This window comes from Labrus mixtus, chromosome 7, assembly GCF_963584025.1.
Source record: "Labrus mixtus chromosome 7, fLabMix1.1, whole genome shotgun sequence".
NCBI lineage: Eukaryota > Metazoa > Chordata > Actinopteri > Labriformes > Labridae > Labrus > Labrus mixtus.
Genome location: NC_083618.1, coordinates 28,306,016 through 28,331,058, shown reverse-complemented (window position 1 = coordinate 28,331,058; position 25,043 = coordinate 28,306,016). Strand labels below are relative to the sequence as shown.

The 25,043-nt window shown below is 42.9% G+C and overlaps 1 protein-coding gene across 2 annotated transcripts in view; it reads left to right on the top strand.

Moving 5' to 3' along the window:
• Positions 1 to 413: 413 nt before the first annotated feature.
• The window catches only part of mtmr14 (myotubularin related protein 14), a 29,006-nt gene continuing 4,376 nt past the window's right edge, over positions 414 to 25,043 (top strand). Inside the window, exons 1-18 of one of the 2 annotated variants that reach the window (XM_061041511.1) lie at positions 415 to 1,243; positions 1,915 to 2,063; positions 3,457 to 3,565; positions 5,618 to 5,693; positions 8,400 to 8,460; positions 8,711 to 8,833; positions 10,163 to 10,236; positions 11,140 to 11,210; positions 11,303 to 11,377; positions 12,233 to 12,299; positions 13,559 to 13,644; positions 14,008 to 14,084; positions 16,113 to 16,149; positions 16,822 to 16,892; positions 17,150 to 17,208; positions 20,295 to 20,424; positions 22,032 to 22,208; positions 22,403 to 22,609. In XM_061041511.1, the coding sequence (XP_060897494.1) occupies positions 1,109 to 1,243; positions 1,915 to 2,063; positions 3,457 to 3,565; positions 5,618 to 5,693; positions 8,400 to 8,460; positions 8,711 to 8,833; positions 10,163 to 10,236; positions 11,140 to 11,210; positions 11,303 to 11,377; positions 12,233 to 12,299; positions 13,559 to 13,644; positions 14,008 to 14,084; positions 16,113 to 16,149; positions 16,822 to 16,892; positions 17,150 to 17,208; positions 20,295 to 20,424; positions 22,032 to 22,208; positions 22,403 to 22,609 (1,784 nt within the window). In that variant the 5' untranslated portion in view covers positions 415 to 1,108. Of the gene's footprint in view, positions 1,244 to 1,914; positions 2,064 to 3,456; positions 3,566 to 5,617; positions 5,694 to 8,399; positions 8,461 to 8,710; positions 8,834 to 10,162; positions 10,237 to 11,139; positions 11,211 to 11,302; positions 11,378 to 12,232; positions 12,300 to 13,558; positions 13,645 to 14,007; positions 14,085 to 16,112; positions 16,150 to 16,821; positions 16,893 to 17,149; positions 17,209 to 20,294; positions 20,425 to 22,031; positions 22,209 to 22,402; positions 22,610 to 25,043 lie in introns of both variants that reach the window. The other variant, XM_061041512.1, reaches the window with a different exon arrangement.

Below are 25,043 nucleotides of genomic sequence, written 5' to 3'. Positions count from 1 at the left end.
TGCACTCCAACTTTAACTGTCTATTTATTTATTCATTCATTGCACTAAAACAGTTTATTTACTCATCCAGTCACTGCACAATAATAACTGTATATACTCTGTCACTGCACCATAACTGTCTATTTATTTATTATTATTATCATTCATTCACTGAACAGCCACTTTTTGCATACTTCTCTTTCATATCACCACAAATTATATTTTTGTTGTTGTTGTTTTTGTAAACGCTGGAGAGAAGTTTCGTTGTGTCTTTGTATACAATGATAATAAAGATTATATCGTAGAGAAGTTCACTGAGTAAACAAATGTGGCTGCAGAGAGATCACAACATGAGACCTCTGTGGTTTCTGATCAACAACAAACGTCATTTAAAGGGGGGAGATGTCGGTCACATGGTCTTGTCAGCTTCCTGTTTACCGCCTGTTGTACCTTCAGACTGTAGTACACAGATTGCAACACCGCTCTGCACGGCTGGAAGTGCTGCGGGTTTCTATCCACGACAACACAGGCAATACCGAGATCCTTGCAAACCAAAGGGTTGATTATTGAATACGTTTTTTATCAGTTTATCGTCATGGACATGGTTACTAAGGAGACATGAAGACGTGACATTGGGGGAAACGTGAGCAGGCCGGGGAAGGAGCATCGGGATTTCCTGACTCCAGCCGACCGCTAGCTGTTGTGGAGAGTCGGGCTTAAATTCACGAAATGTCACAAACGCGGACAAAACAATGATGTGGAGGACAGCAGAATTTATGAAATTGTCTACAGTAATTAAACGCAGAGTTTGAGGAAGTGAAAATACGAAACCAAAGCTTGGGGAGTAGAATTAGCATTTTAGCTTGCTGTGCTACCTCCGGCAGCAGCAGCAGTGAGTGGCCGTCTGTGCGGGGCTGGCTAGCGGCTTGTGTTCGGTGGAGAGGAGCAGCTCGCCGGTGCCCTGAATTCAAGAGGAGTCCCCGGCTCCGGCCCCCTCAAACGGGCAGTCAGGAAGAAGCTGGCTGGGAGGGGATGGCCTGGTCGGTCCTCCCGTTCCCAAGGACAAGGCTCTGCGGTGTTTGAAGGAGGTCGAGTTCGACTGGAGGCCACCACCGCGGGTCGAGGCGTCATGATGGCCGGGTCCCCCTCCATGGCCGGCGGCTTCACGGCCACCGGACCGTCGGTCAGAAAGAGCGAGGAAATAATGGATTTGATAGATTTGTTTTCGAAGATGCAGTACAGAGCGAAGGAGTTCACTCCACGGGTAAGTTTTCTGCCATCTTTAAATGCTTTTTAAACACTTAGAAAGTCTGATTTTTATTGCTTTTGTGACTGATAAACCAAACTCCTTTGCAAAATCGAGGACTTTAAATTGGCCTGGTCACCACCAATACAACAAAAACTGTATGTAGTGATATATGACTAATTAACGACCTTTAAGAACCAGTGCACAATTCGGCATATATCTGATCCTTCAAGCTGCTCTCAGTTTTTGTCATTTTAAAAATTTAAAATTTCTGCAGGGTTTGTTTTGATGCATGGTCATGCTGCAGGTTCTACTCCTGTTCTGTACTCACAGCCTACATTCATAGCCAGGGCAGTCAAGCTTTAGTTGAACAACCCTAAAATGGTAATAATGTTCATTTATCTTTATTTATACAGATGCATATTAAATTGCATCATTGATACAGTGATAATACATTATAGATTTTTAATAAAGATAAGGCATTGAAGATGACACTGCTGAAAATAAAGAATATTAAACAGGTGCTGGATGTTCGACTTTACATCTAGATACGAGCGTCTTCATCTAAGTTTCTGTCATCTGTCAAATAATGTGCACATTTGAGGGATGACTAGCCCTTTACAAAATCTAATATTGGGATCCTTTGAGCCTCTGCCATAACCTTTTTGTTTGTTTCTGTTTCTCCTCAGGTGGAGGCGATAGAGAAGCGTTGTCTGGAGTTATTTGCAAGAGACTACAAGTACAGCATCATCCACAACGCCAACGGAGAAGTGTGTGGCCATTATCCCCGGCAGATAGTTTTTCTGGAGTACGAATGCACGGAGGCCGAGAGAGACAGGTACCTCACCCCCCTACTCAGTCAGCCGGTCCATCGTTTTCCGATACAAAGTCCAGACCACTCAGTTACCAATTGCTCTTCTGTTTGTTTGTGTCACTCCTCTAATCTTGCACACCGCCTTACTGTAGTGCAGGGAGCAAAGATCAGCCCCCAATCCACAGCCCCTCTGAACACACCACGGCAGCGGAGGGGTGAAGTGACTCTCCTGTCACATGATGTCCCATTGTATCAAAAAATAGAATATTTTCAGTGATTCAATAAATCCTTATTAATCACTGCAGATGTAGTTAAATAATTTTCCACTAAAATGGAAGATTCCCTTTAACTGTATTAAATTTGTTTTCTTCATATGAACAAAAAGTTATCCTCATTTGTGCAGAAAAAGTTTTCCTACTGCAAACTTTGGAGAATTGCATGTCAGTTATTAATTTCAGCATCGGAGCTCAATTGAAAAAAGTTAACAATGCACACATTTATAAAGGTGTCTAGACAGTTTTGTTTGTTATGTCATTGATCAAGCAAGGGCAACAAAAATGCACTCTCTCTCGAGCCAGGAGTGAGGATAAAGCTCGCTGATCCAGTTAAATTAAAAACTTAAAGAAATCCAAACTCTCAAATGTCTGGAATTGTTGCAATGTGTTGTCAGCATTGCTCACAATGGGCTTTTATACCCAGAAATGATATTGAGAGGCACAAACACACGCATTTTATTTAACCAGGTAATTAACCCATTGAGATCAAGCTCTCTTTCACAACGGTGACCTGGCCAAGAGGGCATCAGCACACAACATGATAAACGTTACATGATTAAGAAACCGTTTACAAACAACAAGTTAAGAGAAAACATAGATTACAATGTGCAAAATTGGTTTGCAGATAAAGTGCAGAGTCGTGATTCACAATTCAGAAACACATCAGGCACTGTCCAATGGTCTCGCGGCTTCAAGCGAAATGAGATCTGCCAGTTTCGAGTCATTTTGGAGGAAGTTCCCTGCAGAGGGAGCAGCAAAACTAAACGCTCTTTTTCCCGAGCATCAAGCATCGTTGCTGCTCTCAGCAGGGTTCACATGAAGCTCAACTAAGAACCCCAACTCCTGTGAGCAGGCGCCATCAACGGTGCTAAACCAAAAAAAAAAAAAAAAGGCTGCCATTCTAGTTATTTGCAGATATATTGATGAAAGTGATAAAGTCATCAATTGTTGTTGCTAAGCAAAGGCTGGATATCCTTCCTAACTGTCACAATGAAATCTCAGGAGAGCCTTTGAACAATTATTTCTCAGGAGGATTTGTTCGTCTTGTTCCAGGTGATCCTACAGTGTGCATTTTCTGTTTTGCTGAATTGAAATGTTTAAATACACTGACTGATTGAACACGTGGTGCCCTGTGGTTGCAGGTTTGAGAGCACAGTGCAGATCACTAAGCTGCAGGATCTGGTGAACAGGAGTAAGCTGGCTCGCTGCAGAGGGAGGTTCGTCTGTCCCGTCATCCTCTACAATGGCAAGGTACTGCTGCTCCAGGTTTTATATCCCTTACATTCAACTCTCCCTCTAGATATAAGCTCACAAGTTTCAAGGCTTTGTGTTAAAGGTCTGACTTTATTGCTCCTCTTATATTCCTGAAACCACCATGTTTTGGATTACCTGTGTGAATCACAATGTTGATGGTGTTTGTGTTCAATGTTTCTTTCCTTTCTGCATTGTCTTTCTCAACACTCCCGATTAGTCCTCGTAAACTTAACGTCCCCATGAATTGAGGAATACATTTGTATGGTTTTAATCCAGCGTTCCTGTGTTAAATGGAATATTTCTGCCATTATCTGCCAAATATATTTAAAAAAAAAGCATTATCTGAATATATAACCATAGTTTCTCTTCCTATAAAATGGTTTCAAATGTCTGATGACTCATCATGCACTCAGAGGCGTTAACACATTTTTGACCCATCGAAGCTAATGGTCCAATCAAATTCATTCCAACGTTATGTCCCGCCTTCTATCTTGTGATTGGTTCAATCTAGTTTCAGTGACGAATATGTCACAGCTCGGCAGTTAGATACTCTGAAGGACTTACACAAAAAAGCTACCTGCAGCCCTTTTTAGTCAATGTCAACGTCCAACATTGACAGTATTACAGTGCTTTTAAAATGTAGTTATCTATTACTGGTTTCTCTGAAGTGACCGACCCAGAACAGCTTTACGTCACAAACCTTGAATCTTTTATTTTTCATGGTAACAGCAGGCAAGTGCAGCTGTTTGTGTTTTAAAAGACGGAAGAATCCTGAAGAAACTTTTCCTTTAACGAATCGAGTCAAAGATGTGTTCGGCCCAGTCACTAATGATGTCATCAACCTAAAACTATAATTATAAAGAGGACAACATGAATAGTGCAGACGACTTCAACCGCTGACAACCAACTTGGAGATGTGTTTGAGCTGAAAACTGACAGATTAATCTTTGGAATGAGGCTCAGCACCTCCATCCAGTAACTCACAGAACAGCCTGTAAACCTCAGAAGAAGGTGCATTTAAAGCAGAGGAAGGTTCAGAGGACTACATTTTTCCAAAAACGGACTAAAACAATTTCCTCCTCTTAAAATCCTATGTTTCAGTCTGTTTCATTTTCGATGAAAATTTTGGCTAAAATTCACTATTGGTGATGAAATAGTTTATTTTTACTGTACTTGTTCTAGATGTATCTGAACTTATTATTTAAAGGTCACATATTCTCCTCCTCTTCATCCAGTTTGAATAAGTCTCAGAGCTCCCCAAAACATGTGTGAAGTTTCTTGTTCTAAATCCACTCTGATCCTGTATTTGATCATGTCTATAAACCCCTCTATTTCAGCCCTGCTCAGAACAGGCTGTTTCTGTGTCTGTACCTTTAAATATGTAAATGAGCTGTGTCTGACCACGCCCCCTCTCTGGAAGGGCTTGGGTGGCCCGGGCTTTCTTGCACCATGCCCGATTATTTATAGTAAGAAGGCAGACTCGGAGGGCAGAGCAAACACCTAGCTGTGGGAGTGTCACCCACCTGGGGGAGGGGCTACTGCCCTTTGTGATGTCATGAAGTGAAACTCTCCAAACGGCCTGTTTGAGCACTCATTTTCTGAAAAGTAGAGCAGGAAAAAGATGGAGAGGATGGACTTTTCTCATAATTGGGGGGTTTATAGACAGACTAGAGACACATATTAGTGTTAGAGAAACATGGTGAAGTGTATTTTGTATAATATGTGACCTTTAAGTTCACAGCAGCATGTCAAAAACATAAACATAATCTGTACTTATTTAGTTACATATGGACACACTGAAAACAAAACCTTTTCCAAATAAAGGAAGAGATGTTCACTTTTTTCAATTGCAACTTATATTGAAACCCACTGAAACCAGGACAGTAGTTTTGAAACTTTCAATGCCTTTTTAAGAACGAAACCAGCAGATTGTCTGTGGCTGCCACTTCCCTTTTTACTATAAAATCTTAGCAGGTGAAAAACAGATGCAGCTATTAACAGTAAAACAAAACTGTCTTGTGCTTTATCCTCTTTTTTCCCCCATTGCAGCACATTTGCCGGTCGTCCACTCTGGCTGGATGGGGAGAGCTGTATGGACGCACAGGATACAACTACATCTTCTCAGGTATAACACACACACACTCACACACACTCACAAACACAGACGCACATAAGAGTTTAAATTAGCCTTAACAGGGAAGTTGTGGCTTTCAAATTTTCCACGGAAGATTTCATTTGCATGTGTGCTCTCTGACCTGTGAATAGTTGCAGCGTTTGTCAGACAGCTGTCAGCCTTTCCTATAAGAACATCATGTTCCTTTACGTGAGTGGGGGGAAGGATTCCTCTAGAAACACCAGCAGCAAAATGATGACAAAGACGAACCGAACATGTTCACTCTGATATATGTTCTGCCTTAAGAGAGTTTCTCACACGCTAAAATGTACAACGCAACGACATGTCTTTGATAAACCTTGTTTTAAGTATATGAGGTAACAGATGCAACAGCACTGATTTGGTTCTTTTAAAAGGATAATTCTGTTGTTTTAATGATCTAGTCTGAGTGATGTAGTTTAGAGATGCACTGAGGGGAAAAACCAGGGCTTACATCGATGTTTGAAATAACAATTTAGCCGATTCCGATGTTTGTTTCATGACTTGCTTTGGTGTAAGACATTCACAATGCAACCCTTTTCTTTCATGTTTTACAATGTTTAGTCAACAGCTGACTTCCTCAGCCCGATAAAAAACCTGTTCTCTTAATCAGTAGTTAGGTGTTCTAGATGCCAGCATTAAATTGTTTTGCCACAACAAAAAACATTGGGGACTGTCATCGGTTCATGCCACATTATGAACCGATGACAGTCAACGGGGGCCAAAATCAGCTGATACAGATTCAGCGGTGTATCCCTACGTTTAACCGTCATCACATCAGTTGTTAAAACACTGAACTATCAAATACCCAGCAAAAATCCGAGCAGACATTCGATCAGATGCTGTGAAAAGACATCTGATTGTTTGATTTATACCTCTGAATGGAGCCCATGCCATAACATAAGCCTTAGCCTCATTTGCACCTTAGGCTGACCTGATATGTAACGACACATTGCATTAACTGTGAATGTTCCCCCTGTTGGCTTTTTACCAACGATCAGTGCTCGGGCAGAGTTTTTAGCTTGCTGATACAGGCTGTTGGCTTTACATGACACATGAAGAAGAAACCCAACGTCAACACCAAGCTTCCTTCAGATAGTGTGGTGGAGATGGGACCTTTAAGAGTCAAAGCCCCCACCCTCTGGATCACCCTCCCTTCCGACATCCGCAATACTCCATCTTTTAGAGACATTTTAAAAATCAAACACCATCTGTTCACCACAGCCTTCGACCTCTCTTAACTCTGCCTCCCCATCAGACTCCCATCCTTTATTTGTCTTAAGACCTGGGAATCTTTGGGTGTCTCATGATTCGATTCGGGATCACGATTCGATTCAGAATCTATTTCCGATTCAAAACGATTCATAATTCAAAGTCTATTTATGAATGAGTACATACGTCATCTGTGTGACTGGCTGGATGTCTTGCGGCTCCATTTGACATTCTACTGAGTTAAAGAGCTAGCCTTAGCACTGAGTCACTGATTAGACCAAAAAAATAAATAGATTAGAAGTTATCCATCTATTTAAAATCTCAGAAGATAAGAATCTAAATTTTACAAACGTCGATTTTCATCTCTACCTCTACTTGTCTTTGTCTTCTTTTTTTGTTTTTGTTGCATCTTGTATTCATACTGTTACTCCACTTTGTAAATCGCCCTTGAAAGGCGCTATTTAACTATTTCATTAAATGTATTCTGATTATTATTACAAAGCGAGGCGTCATGGAATGAGTGTCGTGTCTTTCTGAAGCTGACGGACGTGATCCTGTCGGGCTCACCTGGTTCCTGCAGCAGAGGAACAGAACATCTTTACCTCGAGGGGTTCTGTGATTTGAATGGGCTTAGCGTTCAGGCGACGAGTGACATGCAGCGACAGGACCAAAGTGAAATAGAAGACGTGATTCATTTAAGAAAGCTCACAGACTTGTCTTTCATGTTCTTGTATTTCGATTTATTACACTAAATCCACATTTCTACCATTTTAATAACTCTGCCTTCTATGTTTGCTCAGCTCCTTTCTCTGAGGCTGCTCATCTGTTTTTGTCACGTGCAGTAAATTGCTGAATAAAGCAGAGAAATTACAAGGTGGGAGGTTTAAAAATGTTTCTTTTGACACACCCTGAATCCGGTGAAATTTGGCTCGTAGTCCCATTTCACTGACTGAGCTTTTACATTCATTTGGCAACATCTTTCTCTTAAAGCACTTACAGTAAGTGCATCCGGCGTCCATAAGAACAAGAAATAGCTGTAGTCAGAATGTATATCATTCACAACAACAACAACGACGACGAGGAAGAGGAAGCTGAGTGTGAGTCACTCCGTCAAACTTGCTGTGTCATCTAATCTGTCTGTCTGTGTTTATTCTGACCAACACAAAAAATAAATCCTGTTTTTAGTTGGTTTGGGTGAAAATTGCATATAAACATGTTCTGAATAGGAAATGTTCACAGTAAATGATGAAAGGTTGTTTTTGATTTAAACACTTGTTGCTCAGGGAATTTGCTTTAATCTTTTTTAATTTAGAGCTTTTTTCAACTCTGAATAAATCAGAGTAGGCTTGTATTTTTTTTTTCCGTTTCAGTTAAAAAGGATCAACAGAAGAAGAAGAAGTAGCGTTGTTGTCATTATCCTTGGTTGCAGTGACGTTAAACCTTATTTACTTGTGTGTTTTTTTTCAGGGGGCACTGATGACACGTGGACGGAGTCTGAGGAGGTTCCAGAGGATGACAGTGCTGCCAGGTAATCACTTTAAAAGTGTGTCATCATGTCAACATCAGACGCTGGTCTTTCTTTCGGCTACATCGATGTATGACGTTTATTACTTGTGACAATAATAGTTCACACCAGGGAGTGAGCTGGGAGAGAGAGACAGTGATATTTCTCTGGCTGAAATACAACTTCTCATCAAAGTGAAAAATCTCTCTGTTTAGGGTTTTCACATCACATCTTTTCTTCATTTTCCCGTTTCCTTCCCTTTCCTCCTCCTCAGGAACGGGGACTCCCAGCTCTTCGACAAGGTCCGGGGTCACGACATTAAGCTGCTACGTTACCTCTCGGTTCGCTACATCTGTGACCTGATGGTGGAGAACAAGAAGGTTAAGTTTGGCCTAAAGTAAGGAACATCACGGACTAGTTCATCCTCACTCTGGCTCTTATTTAGGTCACTGTTTCCTCTGGACTTAATAGGGCGAAACTTTATTAGAGACATCTGACCACTCGCTCGGTTCATTTGTGTTTAACTTTAGAGTTCTGCTGTTAATGACGTTAGGAGACCATGTAGGCCGAGTGGCTGTGATTATGTTTAAACTGGGGACACTTGTGATTTAGTCTAATTTTAGTCAGCTCTGTTTTTACCTTATAGAATCAGTGTCACATCTTTCTCCCCAATTAAGACGATGTTCCAAACTAAAGCAAACTAAAGAGGGATTCTGCGTCTCTACAGAACTGGTACATGATTTAAAAAAAAGAGACTGCACTTTAAAGCGTGTTTTTTTTCTCCCCCCCACAAAGTAATAATGGGCGCCCACTGCAGCAGTGTCCCTTTGGAAATATTTGCCAAACTAATACTGGTTATGTGTGCAGAAGAATGTGATAAGTCGTTGTGTACAGAGTTTTCTTTGAGCGGGGGACAATCCCACCCCTCCCAACACATTCTCTTTACCAGCCTGATGATTATCCCCACTGCTATTCATCACCACACACTTTTTATATCTGGGGTGGTAGAAGCTCAGACTGTAGGGACTTGGGTTGGAAACTGGAGGGTCCCCCAAAAGGAATGAATTGTTCAGATGTAAGGACCAATTCAGTCATTTAAGATCAGATCGACTTCACTCCAGAAAGGACAATTAGGAAGGATGCAATTCAGTGGCAGACACCTGGATGACTTCTATTTTTGTTAAGGCCAAAATGACAATAATTGATGGAGAAGCGATTGCACTGTTTAATGTGTGAAGGTAGACGCGGGGCGATGTCTGACCCAGAATGGCAAAATGTATAATTCCTTCCACATGGAAGGTCTTTATTATTTTTGCAAGTTCGCTTTTCGTTTTTTTGTCGCAACCACAAAGCTGTGCCAAAATATCTCAGAGCCACTGATGTGTATGAACACACCCGACTGAGCCCCGCCCATCGCTGACAAGACAAGTTTAGACCACAAAAATCCCAAACTGGTGGAGACACCCTAAACATGTTTAATGACAATGAACATTGCAAAGAGTTGTAGTGACATTGTTTTGGTATCGTATCGATATATGTTCTACAAATGTACCTTTTTCCAAAATATATTTCTTTAAGTATAATAATAAATGCGTTGTACAAACACCAGGAGACTTGGGCACTTGTCAAAAAGGGCAAACAGGGACTCATGCACACTCTTCAGTCTTATCTGTTCACATGCTCGTGTTGTCTATCTCACCTGGCATCTCTTCTTTTGTCTCTGCAGTGTGACGTCCTCTGAGAAGGCGGACAAGGCCCAACGTTACGCAGACTTCACCTTGCTCTCTGTGCCTTATCCAGGTACAACTCAGCTCCTGACTTTCTCCATCATATACAAACTTTACCCCTGGACAATACTGTTTGTCTACAGATATTTACTTATGACGGATATCTAGGTATCAGTAAAAGTCAACAGATAGGTATGTGATAGTAAGAGACGGCGATTCAGGAATGCCAAAGATCTGTAGGAAGTCATAAAGGAACATTGTTACACCTGCAGAGATAATGCACCTGGGAAAAACTGGATGACACTGTAAAAAGTCCACCTCAGTACATACAACGGTTTCAGGTATAGACCTCCTAACATTATGCCTGAGACTTTCTGGACGTCAACCTTTTAGGCAGGTTGTGTATTTTTCACATTTATTTATTTTTTCATACTTTTTTAATCCCTGAGGGAAATTCTGGTTTACACTCATGTCATTGACAGACATGCTTCTCACACACATAGGCCCGAATTACCCACATGCACACACAGGACCTGGAATAGAGAGATGTCAGACCTGGGCTGCTACACACTGCTAAGCAGGTAGCGCGTGGTTGGGGGTTCGGCGCCGTGCTCGAGGGCAACTCGGCAGTACTCAAGAAGTGACCTGGCATCTCTCCAGCTACAAACTTCCACATCACGGTCCGCACCAAGTCCCCACTGACTCAGCTTCTGCCGTGTCTGAGTGTCTGCGTGACGTCTTTACACCGTTAAAATTTAACAATAGAGCAGACGGAGACAGCTTTCATAGAGACGTACCAAGATACATAATTTAGAGTTTGGTCTCCTCATTTTAATCACGTTGAATGAAAACATTCAGTTTTGTTTTAGCTGGACCTCAAAGTTATAAAGTAGGAACAGTTTTTGTCATAATCCTTGCCTTTAAAAAAAATGACCAAATGAATGTGCATTAAAGGTTTTCTTCTTCTCCGTTTTAGGGTGTGAGTTTTTTAAAGACTACAAAGACAGAGACTACACAGCAGAGGGTCTGGTGTTCAACTGGAATCAGGTACAGACGCTGTGATGACTTTGTTTGGTGTTAAATGATTACAGTTTTATTGGCTCTGTTGAACTCATATGATGTCACTGTGTCTCCTACAGGACTATGTGGATGCTCCTTTGACAATCCCTTTGTGCTTTACTCAGAACTTGAACATTGACTGGACTCGATACCAGGTTACCTCTCCTCTCCTCTCAGCTGTACATACTGTACAAGCTGTTCTTCTCTAAAATATTTGTGGTGTGTCAGTGCCATCTGTTGTCCAACCTGAAAAGTGCTTTGCTTATTATTTATGAATAATAGCAAAATATCTGTATCAGCATTGTCTTATCATTTATTAACGTAATGTCAGGAGCTCATGCTGTGCAGCCAAACATCAATCAAACCCACACAACCTAATTGATCAATCCAAAGCTGTGATATGTAATGAGACTTGATTTTGAAAATGTTATTCGGCCAAAAAAAAAAAAAAAAAAGCTGGAACAACTTCACAAGGAATATTCTGTCTGATGTCTTTTTCTGGTGGATGTAGCACAAAAAAATGGTCACTGTGTTTGATCTGTGCAACTTTGCAAAGCATCCTGTAACTGAGCATGTTTACTGACATGCAGGCCTGCCCGCAGAAATGACTGGGCCCCTGAAAGGTCCAGTTAATGGGCCCTCCCAGGACTTGCTATGCACATTCGATCAGTAGTGTTAGCGCTAGCCTCCTGGCTAACTTTAGCTCCCTCTGCCTGGCTCCCATCAGCATTCGGAGCCAAAAGGAACAAGTTTGTTAACAAGTACTTGTTGGAGCCGTCCCCATGCGATTGGGCCCCAGAAAGTTTTCCCCTTACCCTTATGGGGCGGCCTTGCTTACATGGCTGTTTGGACATCTTAATCAAGAAAGATTATAATCAATAATGTCGTTCACATCAATGATGACGATAACAACAAATCAATTCCTTTAATGTCTCTGTTCTACAAACAGTCTGTCTGTCTCTTATGTCTTTTTCAATTTTGTTGTGTGTGTGTGTGTGTGTGTTGTGAAGTCGTGGGACCTGGTGGAACAGACCCAGAACTATTTGAAGCTGCTGCTCCACATCATCAACAGTGATGGTAGGTGGTACTTTATCTCGTACTGTAGGTGGAAGCATTGTGAATAACTTGACTTTGAGAGTTCATGCGAGCAGCTGATGTTTTGATTTTCATATTCTTCTTCTCTGCTATTTAGAATTCATGTAGACATCCACATGTAAAAGCAATGTTATGCAAGCTGCATGTTCGTGGATTCTCAATTTGAGAGCTCAGATAACAAGGTGCATCGGTAATGCATTCATTAATATCATTTTGGTTGGGGGGGGGGGGGAAGGGTTCAATGAAATGTGTAGGAAAAAAACTGAATGGATTAGTCAGAATTTATTTTTGGTGCAAACGCTGAACAAAACATTTGACCTGTCACTATGATAGAGAGCTGTCGATCACATGTAGCCATGTCCTACATCATCAAATGTTTAACAGACGTAAATTAAACTATTGACACCATATACTTATTGGGAAACTGTTAGCTGTTAGCACATGTCCTTTATGCGTCCTGTTGTGTTGCCGCCCAGAAAAAAAAAGTTAGTTTAGGGCGTTTTATCACTTGACTTGAGGTTGTTGCCTTTGGTTTAGTCGAACTTAGTTAGAAACAAGCTGCTGAACTCAAAGGAACGTTTAGCGGCTGCAGAGCCAGATGTTACCCTCAGGAGTTGGTGGAGACCAAAAATGGAGCCAAAAGAGAGTCAGAGTAAAATTCTTTCCAGTTTTAACAAACACTGATATTAGTTTCAATACCTGCTGTTTATTAATTTCTTTTCTGAAATTAAATTCGATTTTTTGTAGGTTTATAATTAGGGCTGGGTGGTATGACTAAAAGTGTTATCATTTCAGTCGATATCGTTAATTATCACGATAAATGTCAAATTATTTATTTCAAATTTAAAGGCAGATTTTTGCTCCTGAGCGAAAGTTTCCATTCTGCTCTAAATGTCTGGAAGCCTACCGATTCATATCCCTGCGACATGATTGGCTGTTCTTAGTCTTTTTTCTTCTCTTTAATGTCTGTTTGCGACTATCGTTTAAGATACTCTAGCGACCCCCCTTTCGCTGTGTTTGGGTGTTGTAATAACAGGTTTCAATTCTATCAAACATTTGTCTTTTTATTGAGAAAAATTATATTGTGATAATTTTGTTTTATCGCCCACGACTACAAGATTACTCATGTTTTTATTCACCACTGATTTCTACTCACAGTCTGGAGGTTGTGTTTGTCCAGTGTCGTTCTTCAGCGTCTCAGTCGGTCTTCAAGTTGTTGTTGTTGTTTTGTGTTGTTTCAGATGAGAGCGGCCTCCTGGTGCACTGCATATCAGGCTGGGATCGGACGCCTCTTTTTGTGTCCCTCCTCAGGCTCTCTCTTTGGGCAGTAAGTTCTCAGTTTTTCTTCTCCTTTTCTTTCTTTTTACCTCCTGTATTCTCCCCTGGTGACACCCAGTCGCTGTACAGCTCAATTGGCCCCTCCAAGTTGCAAGTTTCAGTTGCTGCTAATCCTGCACTGTATCCATTCACCTTGGCCCTCGCCAGCTAACACTTATTCATCAATTCTAACGAGGGCTTTAGTGAGTCCTCTCTGCCCTTACTTAAAAAACTGTTCCTGTATAAATATGTAATGTTGCTCCATGTGCAGGGAGCTTCTCAAACAGACTGAAGCTGTCTGCAGCTGTTCGACATAATATGCATTATTTTTTTTTTTTATATTTGTGATGATTGAGATGTTTTTCTGAAACAGGACGGAGCCGTGCACGCCAGCCTGGAGCCAGCGGAGATCCTGTATCTAACCATCGCTTACGACTGGTTCCTCTTCGGGTAAAAAAAAAACAAAAACAAAAAACGTTTACATCATCGCTATCATTATTTCATGACTCGCATAGCGTTTGAATTCACGCTGGCAAATGTGCTGACACCGGAGGTGCATTTGCAGCGTCTAGCCACCATCTGCTTTGAGATGCACCGTTTTTGTCCGTCATGCATTATTGAACAGAGAGCGGTTAATGAAGCGCAGAGAGGAAAGGGGGAGGCCAGGACTTCAAGAGGGAAGTCAAACGCTCCTGGCTTTGCTCCTGACCACTTCTTTGATCCTCCCTCTCTCCACATTTTCACTTCCTCTCTTGGGGTTTTTTCTTTCTTAATAACCACCAGACAGATCTCTTTAATGTTCAGAGACAGTCTTGTAAAAATCCCTTTCACTGCTAGTGAACTTTTGTAATTAGACATCTACAGACATAATGGATTAAAGATCAAGTTATCACCTAGGGCGCACTCACACTAGGCGAATCCCCCCGTCTAACATCAGTGTTTCCCACACATAGACGATACCGGGACGGGCCGCCCAGGCATACTTCCGACCTGTTTTTATCTAATTTTTCATTTATTCATTAAATTGCTGCGTGCACGACACAGCGAGAGACAGAAAGCGGGAGAGAGAGAGAGAGCGAGCACGATAGAGAGCAGGCGGGCGCCAAGTGGACCTTAAGGCAAAACCAAGAGAGCTGAATCACATCCGCTTCAGAGAGAGAGAGAGAGAGAGAGAGAGAAGGTCCACTGTCCGTACACCCCTCTTGCTCATATCAAAACTTAAGCTCGACAGACCATAAAAGAAAGAACTAGGAGTCCCAGGTTTCAGTTAGAATGATTCATTTAACTTGCTGATTGACAGACCACACACACACACACACACACACACACACACACACACACACACACACACACACACACACACATATATATATTCACTCACACATTCAAGCAGGGTGTATGTACACTCTGTCAATCAGCGAGTTAAATGAATAGGTCTTAACTGGAACATGTGACTCCTCCGTGATTTCACCACCAGTGGCGATTGGGGATTTCTGGATCCCAAGTTTTGAGAGAAGCCGCAGTCAGCTGATCTTTCTTTTATAAGCAAAGGCAAAAAACTAATGAGCAGCTGTTGCAGACATATTTATACAACATCTGGACACATCCCTCCTCATGGACTTTGGTTTTTATGGGTCCTTTGTGGCTTTAAAGGAAAGTGAAATGTACAATATTGTAGTCCACCATTTATAAGCTCAAACTAGTTCTAGAGCCTGACCTTTGACCTTATGTGACGTTGTAAAGTCAGATAAGTGGGATGGATGCAATTCACAAACTACTACAAACTTACTTTGATACATCTTCTGACATTCACACTATCGTATGCTTTTTAAAAATCCACCTAATCTAGATCAGGAGAGAAGTGTACGACGAGAGATGATAAAGATGGACTCTCATATCGTTAATGTCTTTATTTATTGAATCATTAAAGTGAAGGAGGAATCATCTCAGGTTTGTCAAACTGACCCTTTTTTTATGTGTCAGTCCTCTGGTGTCATGTGTGAACAGTGTTTAAAAATACATGGTGTATAATCGTCTTCAGACACTTCAGAGTTTTAAAGGCGACCTCGTATGTTCATGAAAGAAAACGCTGATCCACTCTCAAGGGTCCTTGACTTTTTAGTTTTTCTTTGTGTGGACTGAATTAGACATAAAAAAAAAAAAAATCCTTTCTCACAAAGTCCTGCTGAGATAATGCTTGAAAATCTCTGAAAAAGAAATCTTTGGAGAAGTTGTGTAAAAGACCTTCTGGCTTGGTTGTCATAGTGATCACAGACGGACCTCTCTGTGAACTCCTTAACAATTACCACCACACGTCTCCTCTAGTTAGACCTACATTAGTAAAACGCATACTCTAAATGAAATGAGTGCAGGTACAGTGAAAGAAGGATGTAACGATGACTAAAAGACGGTGACTTCTAATGTTCATGAACTTTGTGGAGATGAGAGATCACAGAACATTTCTTCTTCTGTTTTCAGTCACATGCTGCCAGATCGACTCTCCAAAGGGGAGGAGGTGAGTTCATCACTTACTGATTTAAAATAAATGTTTCTATGATTTACAATGCTTTTCTTTTAATCGACCAATAAGGAGACAGGCAAGTGTTCTAGTTATACCATCACATTTACAATACTTAGAACATCTTGTGGGCCCAGTTGTTCATAAGTTATCCAACAGGATTCAAGGTTTTGGATTGAATTAAATCCTGAAATCCAGTTGTTCAAAAGAAAAAAAAGAGGATTGTGTAATCGGAAAGTAAGTTAGTGCACACGCCCCGTGTACGGGGGCTGTAGTCCTTCAGGGGGCGACCCAAGTTATTTCCCACATATCATTTCCTGCTCTCTCTCTCTCTCTCCCTGATTTCTAACTCTATCCACTCTCCTATCTCTAAATAAAGAGCCCAAAATAAACTTAAAAAAAAGAAAGATATTCATCTTTTTGTGTTTATCAGGAAGCCTGTTTCCTTGTGATCTGTGTTTATTTTCCTGCTCTGTTGTGATACATTTGGGTTGAGATAGTTGTAGCTGTAGGGCTGTTATGTTCTTGTAAATATTTTGCTCTGGGACCACCCACCACCTGCGTATGGCACCTGGGATAACCTGATGTGGGATGGATGTTTGACGAAAACTAATGTAATGTTATTTGCCTGACTTGTTTAATTTATTTACATGTTGTTTGTTCCCTCAGATTTTCTTTTTTTGCTTCAATTTTTTGAAGCACATTGTCTCAGAGAAGTTCTCTGCTGTAAAGAAACAGAGGTATGTTCCCTTCATTTCTCTTATTTCATACGTGTGTGATCTTGTGAGTGTTCTTATCTCACATTTTCTTTCTGCACTTCTCTCCTTCCTGTCGTCCCTCCCGCCTCTCTCTCCGTCGAGCACATTTATTATCATGAAGCTACAGTTGTCTTTAGCGTTATAGTAGCGCTCGCACAGTAGAGAAAGCAACTCTGTGAATCCCCAGCGTCTGGAGGCTTTCTCTTCTTTTGAACTCCGATGTTATTTTCATCTTTCAGAAGGAAGAACTCCCACATCAAAGAAAGTGATTTCACTGTGGAAGACCTCTGCCAGTTAAGTAAGTCACGTCGTGCCTCATACAACCCTCCCTCTGCATTGGCCCACATACAGGACACCTCTGCTAGACCTTTTGATGGATGTAGCTCATTAAACACACTGAAGCTTATTATTACATTACTGAAGCAGTGCTAGTACTGTTATACTGTCAACTACTGTCCCTGTCGTTGTGACTGTAAAAGCAGCTACACTCCACCGAGGGACTTAGTGTGTTCTTGTCAATGTAAAGGAGTCAATCCGAAGACACTGGTCCAATCAGGCCCTTTCGTTAAGGAATTTCAGTTTGATCGAGAGGGCCGGTTTATGTCGATTGTTGTTTTGGTCAGTATCTCTGTAAACACTTGATCCGATTTGTTAGGTGGGGGGTTGTTTCTGTATTTAATGGACAATGATGAAATCGTGAAACAGACTGTGGATCATCTTAGATTCATTCAGCCGTGGTCAGACAACACAGGAACACAACACACTGACAAAGTGCGGACCATCGCTGACCCATGCTGACCTAGGTCTCACAATCGCTTGTAATCTTTGACAATCATGGGCAAAGTGGCAAAGTCTTCATCTTCACAGTGTTTCTTATATTCTGTTAGAAGATAGAGCCCACAAATTCCTGGCTGCTTCGTTGCATCTCTAAAAAGCCAGAAAGAAGTCATCACCTTGACTCGTAAATATCAGACATACACATTTCTTCAGTCTCAGACTCACGTTTCCTTTTCAGCTCACAACAGACACTTGGCTCCAATCCAGATATAACTCTGCTGCTGTGAGATCTCTTACACATATGTATTACAGCTTCACAAACCTAAAAGAATAATTACTCTTAGATGGTTGACACAATTGACACAAAAGATATAGCCACAAAAATGCAGGTTGCCATGTCACAGACACTAATATTTCAGTGTTCCACGTTTCTGCTCGTGGAGCTTATTATAAACATGCAGAGTCTTTTTTAGGTCGGGTACAATCACTTCTATCTGAACCAGTTCTCTCCCCCGCTTCCATCGCTGCAACACCTGTTGGTTTGCCGTTTGCCTGGCAAACAGAGGGGCGTCCCAGACAGCCATGTTTGGGTGCCTTAAAACCGCCCTACCTTCTCTGGTCCAAACAAATCCAGAGCATTCAGGAGCAGAATCTAAAGTTAGAAGGAGGACATACTGACTGCTGCATTGTTGTCAGAGAAGCCAGCACTTCAACATAGCATGTTTCCTTAATGTCTGATCAGATAGAAAGGTCACTTTATCATTTCATTTAGTAAGTATCTTACATTTTAGTCCGACCATATATTCAGTGTCTTTAGGGAAAGTTGCCTAGGTAGTATTGTAACTCAGACTGTTGATCCGTGTATAAATGAAAATATATATAAATATCTTTTGTAAAGATTTCTTTTTGTGCCTTTAGTGGAGACATACGACAGTGGATAGAGTTGGAAATCAGAGAGAGAGAGAGTAGGGAATGACATGCGGGAAAAGAGCCACAGGTGGGATTCGAACCTGGGCCGCCCGCTTTGAGGACTACAGCCTCCATACGTGGAGCGCGAGCACTAACCACTGCACCACCCCTTTGAGAACCATGCATGTGATGTACTGGAGTGCATTATACTGAAGGTGTTATACATTTTGCCCACTCCGCTAACATACACAAGGAGAGCAAAATATTAGGAACCAGCTTTTATGGTATAACTGTTGGATTGCTTTAGATTGCACTCGTGGTCATAATGTTATGTCTGATCTGTGTCAGTTTCATCACATTTCAGTTCTACGTTTTGGATCTTTTTCTGTCTTTTTTTTGGGGGGGGGGGGGGTCGATGCACTCAGAGCAGCATTGGGAGCTCTCCTGCCACTAGCCTCTGTTCTGATGCAACGAGGAATAACTCAGAAAGAGTGTGATGCAGAGACGAAGCACAGAGAGACTCAGGGCCGTGATAACACAGCACTTTTATCTCGTGAGAAAATTGCACGGCCTGAATCTAAAACGTGTTGCATCACAGAGCTTGATGTGTGCAGGCTTTTAACCTTCAGTGGAGTCTCTGAGGCATTCCCATTAGTTTACCGTTTAATGTCAAAGCTGATACTTTTCACAGGTATAAACGGCTTCTTATCATTCCTGTTATGTACTAAGTCTTTCCTGAAACGAGACAAGACTGCTCAGTATTCAGGATGCACGCACAGTTTAGTCACAGCGGTGCCTAAAAGATTATATTTGATTTATCTGCTTGCTTGGTGAAATCTTGTCAGGGATTTTTTTATTGGGCTAAAGATTTAACATGTTCTACCTGGAGAAATAAAAGAAAGAATAATGCAGTGTTCAGAGTTTGTCTTTAAAAGGCCTCTTTACTCCTGTGTCTCCTGAGGAAGGTGTAAAGTAACAATCATTTTTACAGCTTTTAAGTCGACCAACAAATGCCCATGGTTGATGGGAATTTGTGTTTATGAAAATTGTGTGCTGTACCGATGGCATTAAAATCTGTGCAGAATCAGGACTTCATACTGATTAAAAAAAAATACTGCTTTAAAAAGAATACAATAATAAGGCTGTGGAGAGTCTGTCGTCTCTCAACTGGAAGGTCGAGGGTTCGATCCCCAGCTCCTGCAGACACATGTCTGATGTGTCCTTGGCAAGAAAATTAAACCCCAAGTTGCTCCCGCTGCTTCGTCGGCAGCGTGTGAATGTGTATGAATGGGTTAAGTTAATACTGATGTACTGCTATTAATTTTAGTTTGAGCAGGTTGAAACATCAAGATAGAAGAAGCCGCTTGTCTTTTTTCATACGAGCAGCCAGCAACCAGTGGAGTCACCCCCTACTGGCCTTTAGGTGCATATACATGCAGGTTTGGGTTTCTTTGGCTGCGCCCACTTTTTACGTACAGACTATGGCACAGACGTGTGAAGCAGAACACACAGAGCCCGCTTAAAGGCTCTTTCCCCGCTGCTGGGTTTACTGATGTCTTAAATCAGAAATATTAGCTTGATGTTCTGGTTTCATTCTTGTGCTTCTCCTGCCGTGCTCTCTCATAACGTCTGCTGTGAAAAAGTTCTTCTGTTTTTAAAAACCTCAACTAACTCCCCTCCTCTGTGTTTGGTCTTCAGAGACGAGGGATCGTGGCAGTGTGACCAGTCTGAGCAGCGAGTTTTCCCTCATCACCGAGGAGGCGGGCGGCGCCTCCAGCCTCACCAACGACACTGTGGACCTGTTCTCCAGCCAACCCCAGGCCAGCTGGTCAGTTACGTATTCAAATGCTCACTAAAAAAATATATTCTGACCAGGAAATCCTGATTTCAAGTTGCACCGGTAGATAAGACGCAGTCTGCTTTTTTTTTAGGCCCACAACATGTCATTCCTGTGCTGTTCTTTCTAGTAGCATCTGTAAGTGTTTTTTTTCGCCATGTTGAATTTGCAATCTTGCTAGCTTCTGGTACATTAGTTGAGCTCTCAGCCTACGGTTACCTTTAGAGTTGTGAGGTACGACCCAGTGTCCGTGACCATTTTCCCCCTCGGTCGTGCTGCCCACCTCTGCTGGTCACTTGTTGTTCGTAATTGAAGAGTCCTTTCAATCAAACCAGAGCTCCACAAGGTTTACTAACTACACAGTGTACCACATGGAGGATTATGACCTCATGAAGGAGAAAAGCTCCATCCTGGTCTGCGTCTCAGTGTATCTAGGAATGCTTTGCAATACACAATGAAAAAGGCAAATTTTGCATAGCATCAGGTTGCGTGCAATGTGTGATTTTGGCAGCCTTACTTTTGGTCATGACAGCACATGTTTTAGTTTATTAACAGCACCGGTACATACAGTAGAAATACACCGGTGTTTACAGAAGGATGCAGCCCAAAACTTTTTATTTTTATGGTATTTGTATGGTCAATATAGAGATTGGTCAATCACTGCTCATTAGTAGTTTGAGGCAGAATCTTACAACCTGAGACCGTTACCATAGGAACCATTTTTGGTTTTAGTCTCTGCCCTAAAGGAGCCACAGGTCATGTTATGTGGTCTCAGACCTTTCAAGCACTAACAGTACAGACTCTATACCAGGTGACTCATTCAGCAAGGACATTAACCATTACATCTGATCAGTACTGCTCCTCCTCCTGCTCCTCCTCCTGCTCCTGCTCCTGCTCCTCCTGCTCCTCCTGCTGCTGCTGCTCCTCCTCCTCCTGCTCCTCCTCCTCCTGCTCCTGCTCCTCCTGCTCCTGCTCCTCCTCCTGCTCCTCCTCCTCCTGCTCCTCCTCCTGCTCCTGCTCCTCCTCCTCCTCCTGCTGCTCCTCCTGCTCCTGCTCCTCCTCCTCCTCCTCCTGCTCCTCCTGCTCCTCCTCCTCCTCCTCCTCCTCTTCCTCCTCTTCCTGCTCCTCCTGCTCCTGCTCCTCCTCCTCCTCCTCCTGCTGCTCCTGCTCCTCCTGCTCCTCCTCCTCCTCTTCCTCCTGCTCCTCTCCCTCCTCCTGCTCCTCCCCCTTCTGCTCTTCCTCCTCCTGCTCCTCCCCCTCCTGCTCGTCCTCCTCCTCTTCCTCCTGCTCCTCCTCTTCCTCCTCTTCCTCTCCCTCCTGCTCCTCCTCCCCCTCCTCCTCCTCCTCCTGCTGCCCCTCCTCCTCCTCCTCCCCCTCCTCCTCCTGCTGCCCCTCCTGCTCTTCTTCCTCCTCCTGATCATTTTCCTGCTCCTCTTCCTCTTCCTCCTCCTCCTTCTGCTCCTCCTGCTACTCCTCCTCCTGCTCCTCCTGCTCCTCTCCCTCCTCCTGCCCCTCCTCTTCCTGCTCTTCCTCCTCCTGCTCCTCCTGCTCCTCCTCCTCCTCTTCTGTGGATGTTGATGTACTCTGTCTCTCCTCAGGAGAAAAGGCCCCGCCTCCTCTCCTCAGATGGTTGTTTGGAATAAACAGAACCCTTTGGAAGAGCACCTCTCCCATCCGCTCAGCGAGGCCAGGTCTTCCAGCTCCTCGTCCTCCAACCAATCAGAACACGGCGTCGCTCGCACTGGCAGCAGCCCATTGGCTGTCCCCGGGAGAAGGTGAGTGACTTTGCACGCCATCTCTTTTTAAACACACACTTAGCGTCAGTCAAGTAAATTTTAGATGAAACACCAGAGGCACAGAGCTTTAGCATGAGAGCGTCTCTATTTTAGCTTCCAGTGTGCCCTGAGGAGCCGTGGCCTCAAAGTGAAGCTCGTTCATGGCCAATGAGATGTCTCGTCCTCTCTCCCAGGTTAGCAGCAGACTACGCTCGGTCAGGGTCCTCCCTCTCTACAGAGTACGGGAGTTGGCAGATAGTTTCTGGTTGTGGCAGCATCCACGACCACGCTCATTTCCCTCCACCTCTGGCCTCGGCCTCCTCCACGTCGTCCGCTGTCGCTGCTGCCTACGACTCCCCCCTGCCCTTCAGTTTTCAGGATGAAGGACCCAGTGGACGAATGTAAGTAACACCGTACAACCCATCCAGGCTTTCTGTTGGATCTCAGTCCCCTGTGTGATACAAGGTCATATTTAGGTCGAGCCTCATGGAGTCCGCTTTAACCCTTGGAGGTCTTCGGTCCAGCTCTGCTACAGGTCCAGAGTCCCACTGTGGATTTCTTTATAATATGATATTAACACTGCAGTCTATTCTACAGAAGATACATTTTAAATTAAAGGAAGAATGTGCGACTTTTTGATCCATTAGATGTCGCCCTTGAGCTCCAGCATGAAACCAAAACAAACTTCCTGTTAGGTCACGCCTCCGCTATTCTGAAGCCTCCGCTCTCCTCCAGCGGCACACCTCCAACCCCCCTCTCCACCCGCGTTCCCACGAAGGAGTTATGTATTAGAACGCAACATAATTAATCACCATTGAGAGCAAGCTGCGGACAAAATTATCCTCAGCTCGAGCTGCAGTCGCCTGCGTCCTGCATTGTTGTGTTAGCATGCTAATGTTAGCACACGTTGGTTAACTCATAGCTTCATATTGCACATAAATTGACTAGGGATGGGTACTTGTTTTATGGCAGCTACGGCAACTCTCTAGGAACATATTATTACACCGAAGGCACAAGCACAACAAACACAGAGCCGTCTGCTACACCTGCGACACGTCAGTCAAGAAAAGTGATGTCTGGAAGCACTTCGACAAGAACGATGACGTTAATGCGCAGTGCAAGATATGTGGCGTTAAACTTGCATGCCATAGGAATACTAGTTCGATGCTTAACCACATGCGCTTAAAGCACAAGGAGAAAACAGGCAGTCTCGCATCACGTCATTTGCTAGCACGTCGTTGTTAGTGACGTCGCTGAAATTGAAATCGCTTTTTGTTGTTGGTTATTTATTTATGTTTAAATATTGGCTGTTTATGTCATTTTACAGGCATAAAGTCTACAATTCCGGTCCGGGAGGTCCGTGTCCGACGGACCTTTTTTTTGTTTACGGTTAAAAAAAAATAGAAAAATCTGCAGGTACTGGAGTACTCGTTCATTAGGTAATTCGAGTAATCGAGTACAGGGATTACTGTAAATTCCCATCCCTAAAATTGACACAGAATGACCGTGAACTAAAGACACTTAGGTGACATTCAAATAATCAGTGATAATGTTCTTCTTTCCTCTAGTCCTTGTCTAAAACAGCTTTATACGGAAGGCTGTCCCGTCCATGTAAACATGATGTAAACACAGCTCAGACAACAACACAGCCAGAGGGACTCGAGCTTCTCACTCATTGTAGACAGTCATGACTCTGAGACACATTTACAGAAGATAGATTTCTGCGGTGTTCATTTGTAAAATATCACACATTCATCCTTTAAAGTTTAACATGTTTCTTCATGTACAACTTTCTGATTTCAGCTCATTTTAAATATAGTCGCTCCGGCTTTGTCCCCGCTAAACATTCCTGTACTAACACACACTTTCTTCTTTCTGTATCTCCTTCATGTAACGGAGCTTTTTATTATCTTGGCCAATCACAAGGCACCGACAGTCATTTCCATGAAACCATTAGTGGAGCAGCCGTGCAGCAGCAGCTTGGGAATCACTGCCTGGTTAACAAGTATATGAGCCGTGATCATATTACTTTATAATTGTTTTTTGCTTTTTTTTTTTTTGGCTACAAAAACAGCAGAGGTGGAAAAATAACAACTGTGTTCATCATTTCATCGGTATTTGTTATGTGCTGTACTGATCGCATTCTAATGTGCGCAGAATCAGGACTTCATACTGCTTTAAAAATAATACAATAATAAGACAACAGGGGGCGGCTGTGGCTCAGTGGTAGACCCTCAACCCGAAGGTCGAGGGTTCGATTTCCAGTTCCTGCTGCCACACATCCGATGTGTCCTTGGTGAAAGACACTTAACCCCAAGTTGCTCCCCCTGCTTCATCGGCAGCGTGTGCATGTGTAGGTGTGACCTGCGGTGTAAAAGCACTTTGAGTAGTCGGGGAAAAAAAAAGACAGATATGTCGAGTGCATGCTTCCTTCATGGCTCCTCTCTGTCCCCCCAATGAACCGAGTGAGAGCCGAGGACGAGAAACAAGGGAGGCAAATTTTCCACCGGGCTCTCCCTCTGACTCATCCTCCCACACTCCCCGCTCCCAGCAGGGTAGACATTTTAATTTCTGCTTGATCCGACTGCCAAATCGAGCGTGTCCCGCCAGCATCACATCGCTGTCAGAGAAGGAACATAACATCTATACATCTTAATTCTGGGAGATGGCGAGACAGTGGAAAGAGGGGGGACGAGTGTGCGAGCTCTGCGATGGTTAATTTAAGAATACATTGAAGCTGCCTCTGCCTGATTCATTCTGTTTTTACTCCTCTGATTTAATGGCACACCTCTTCTTCTTCTTCAGCGCACTTTTGAAGCGAGAGCGATTTACCTC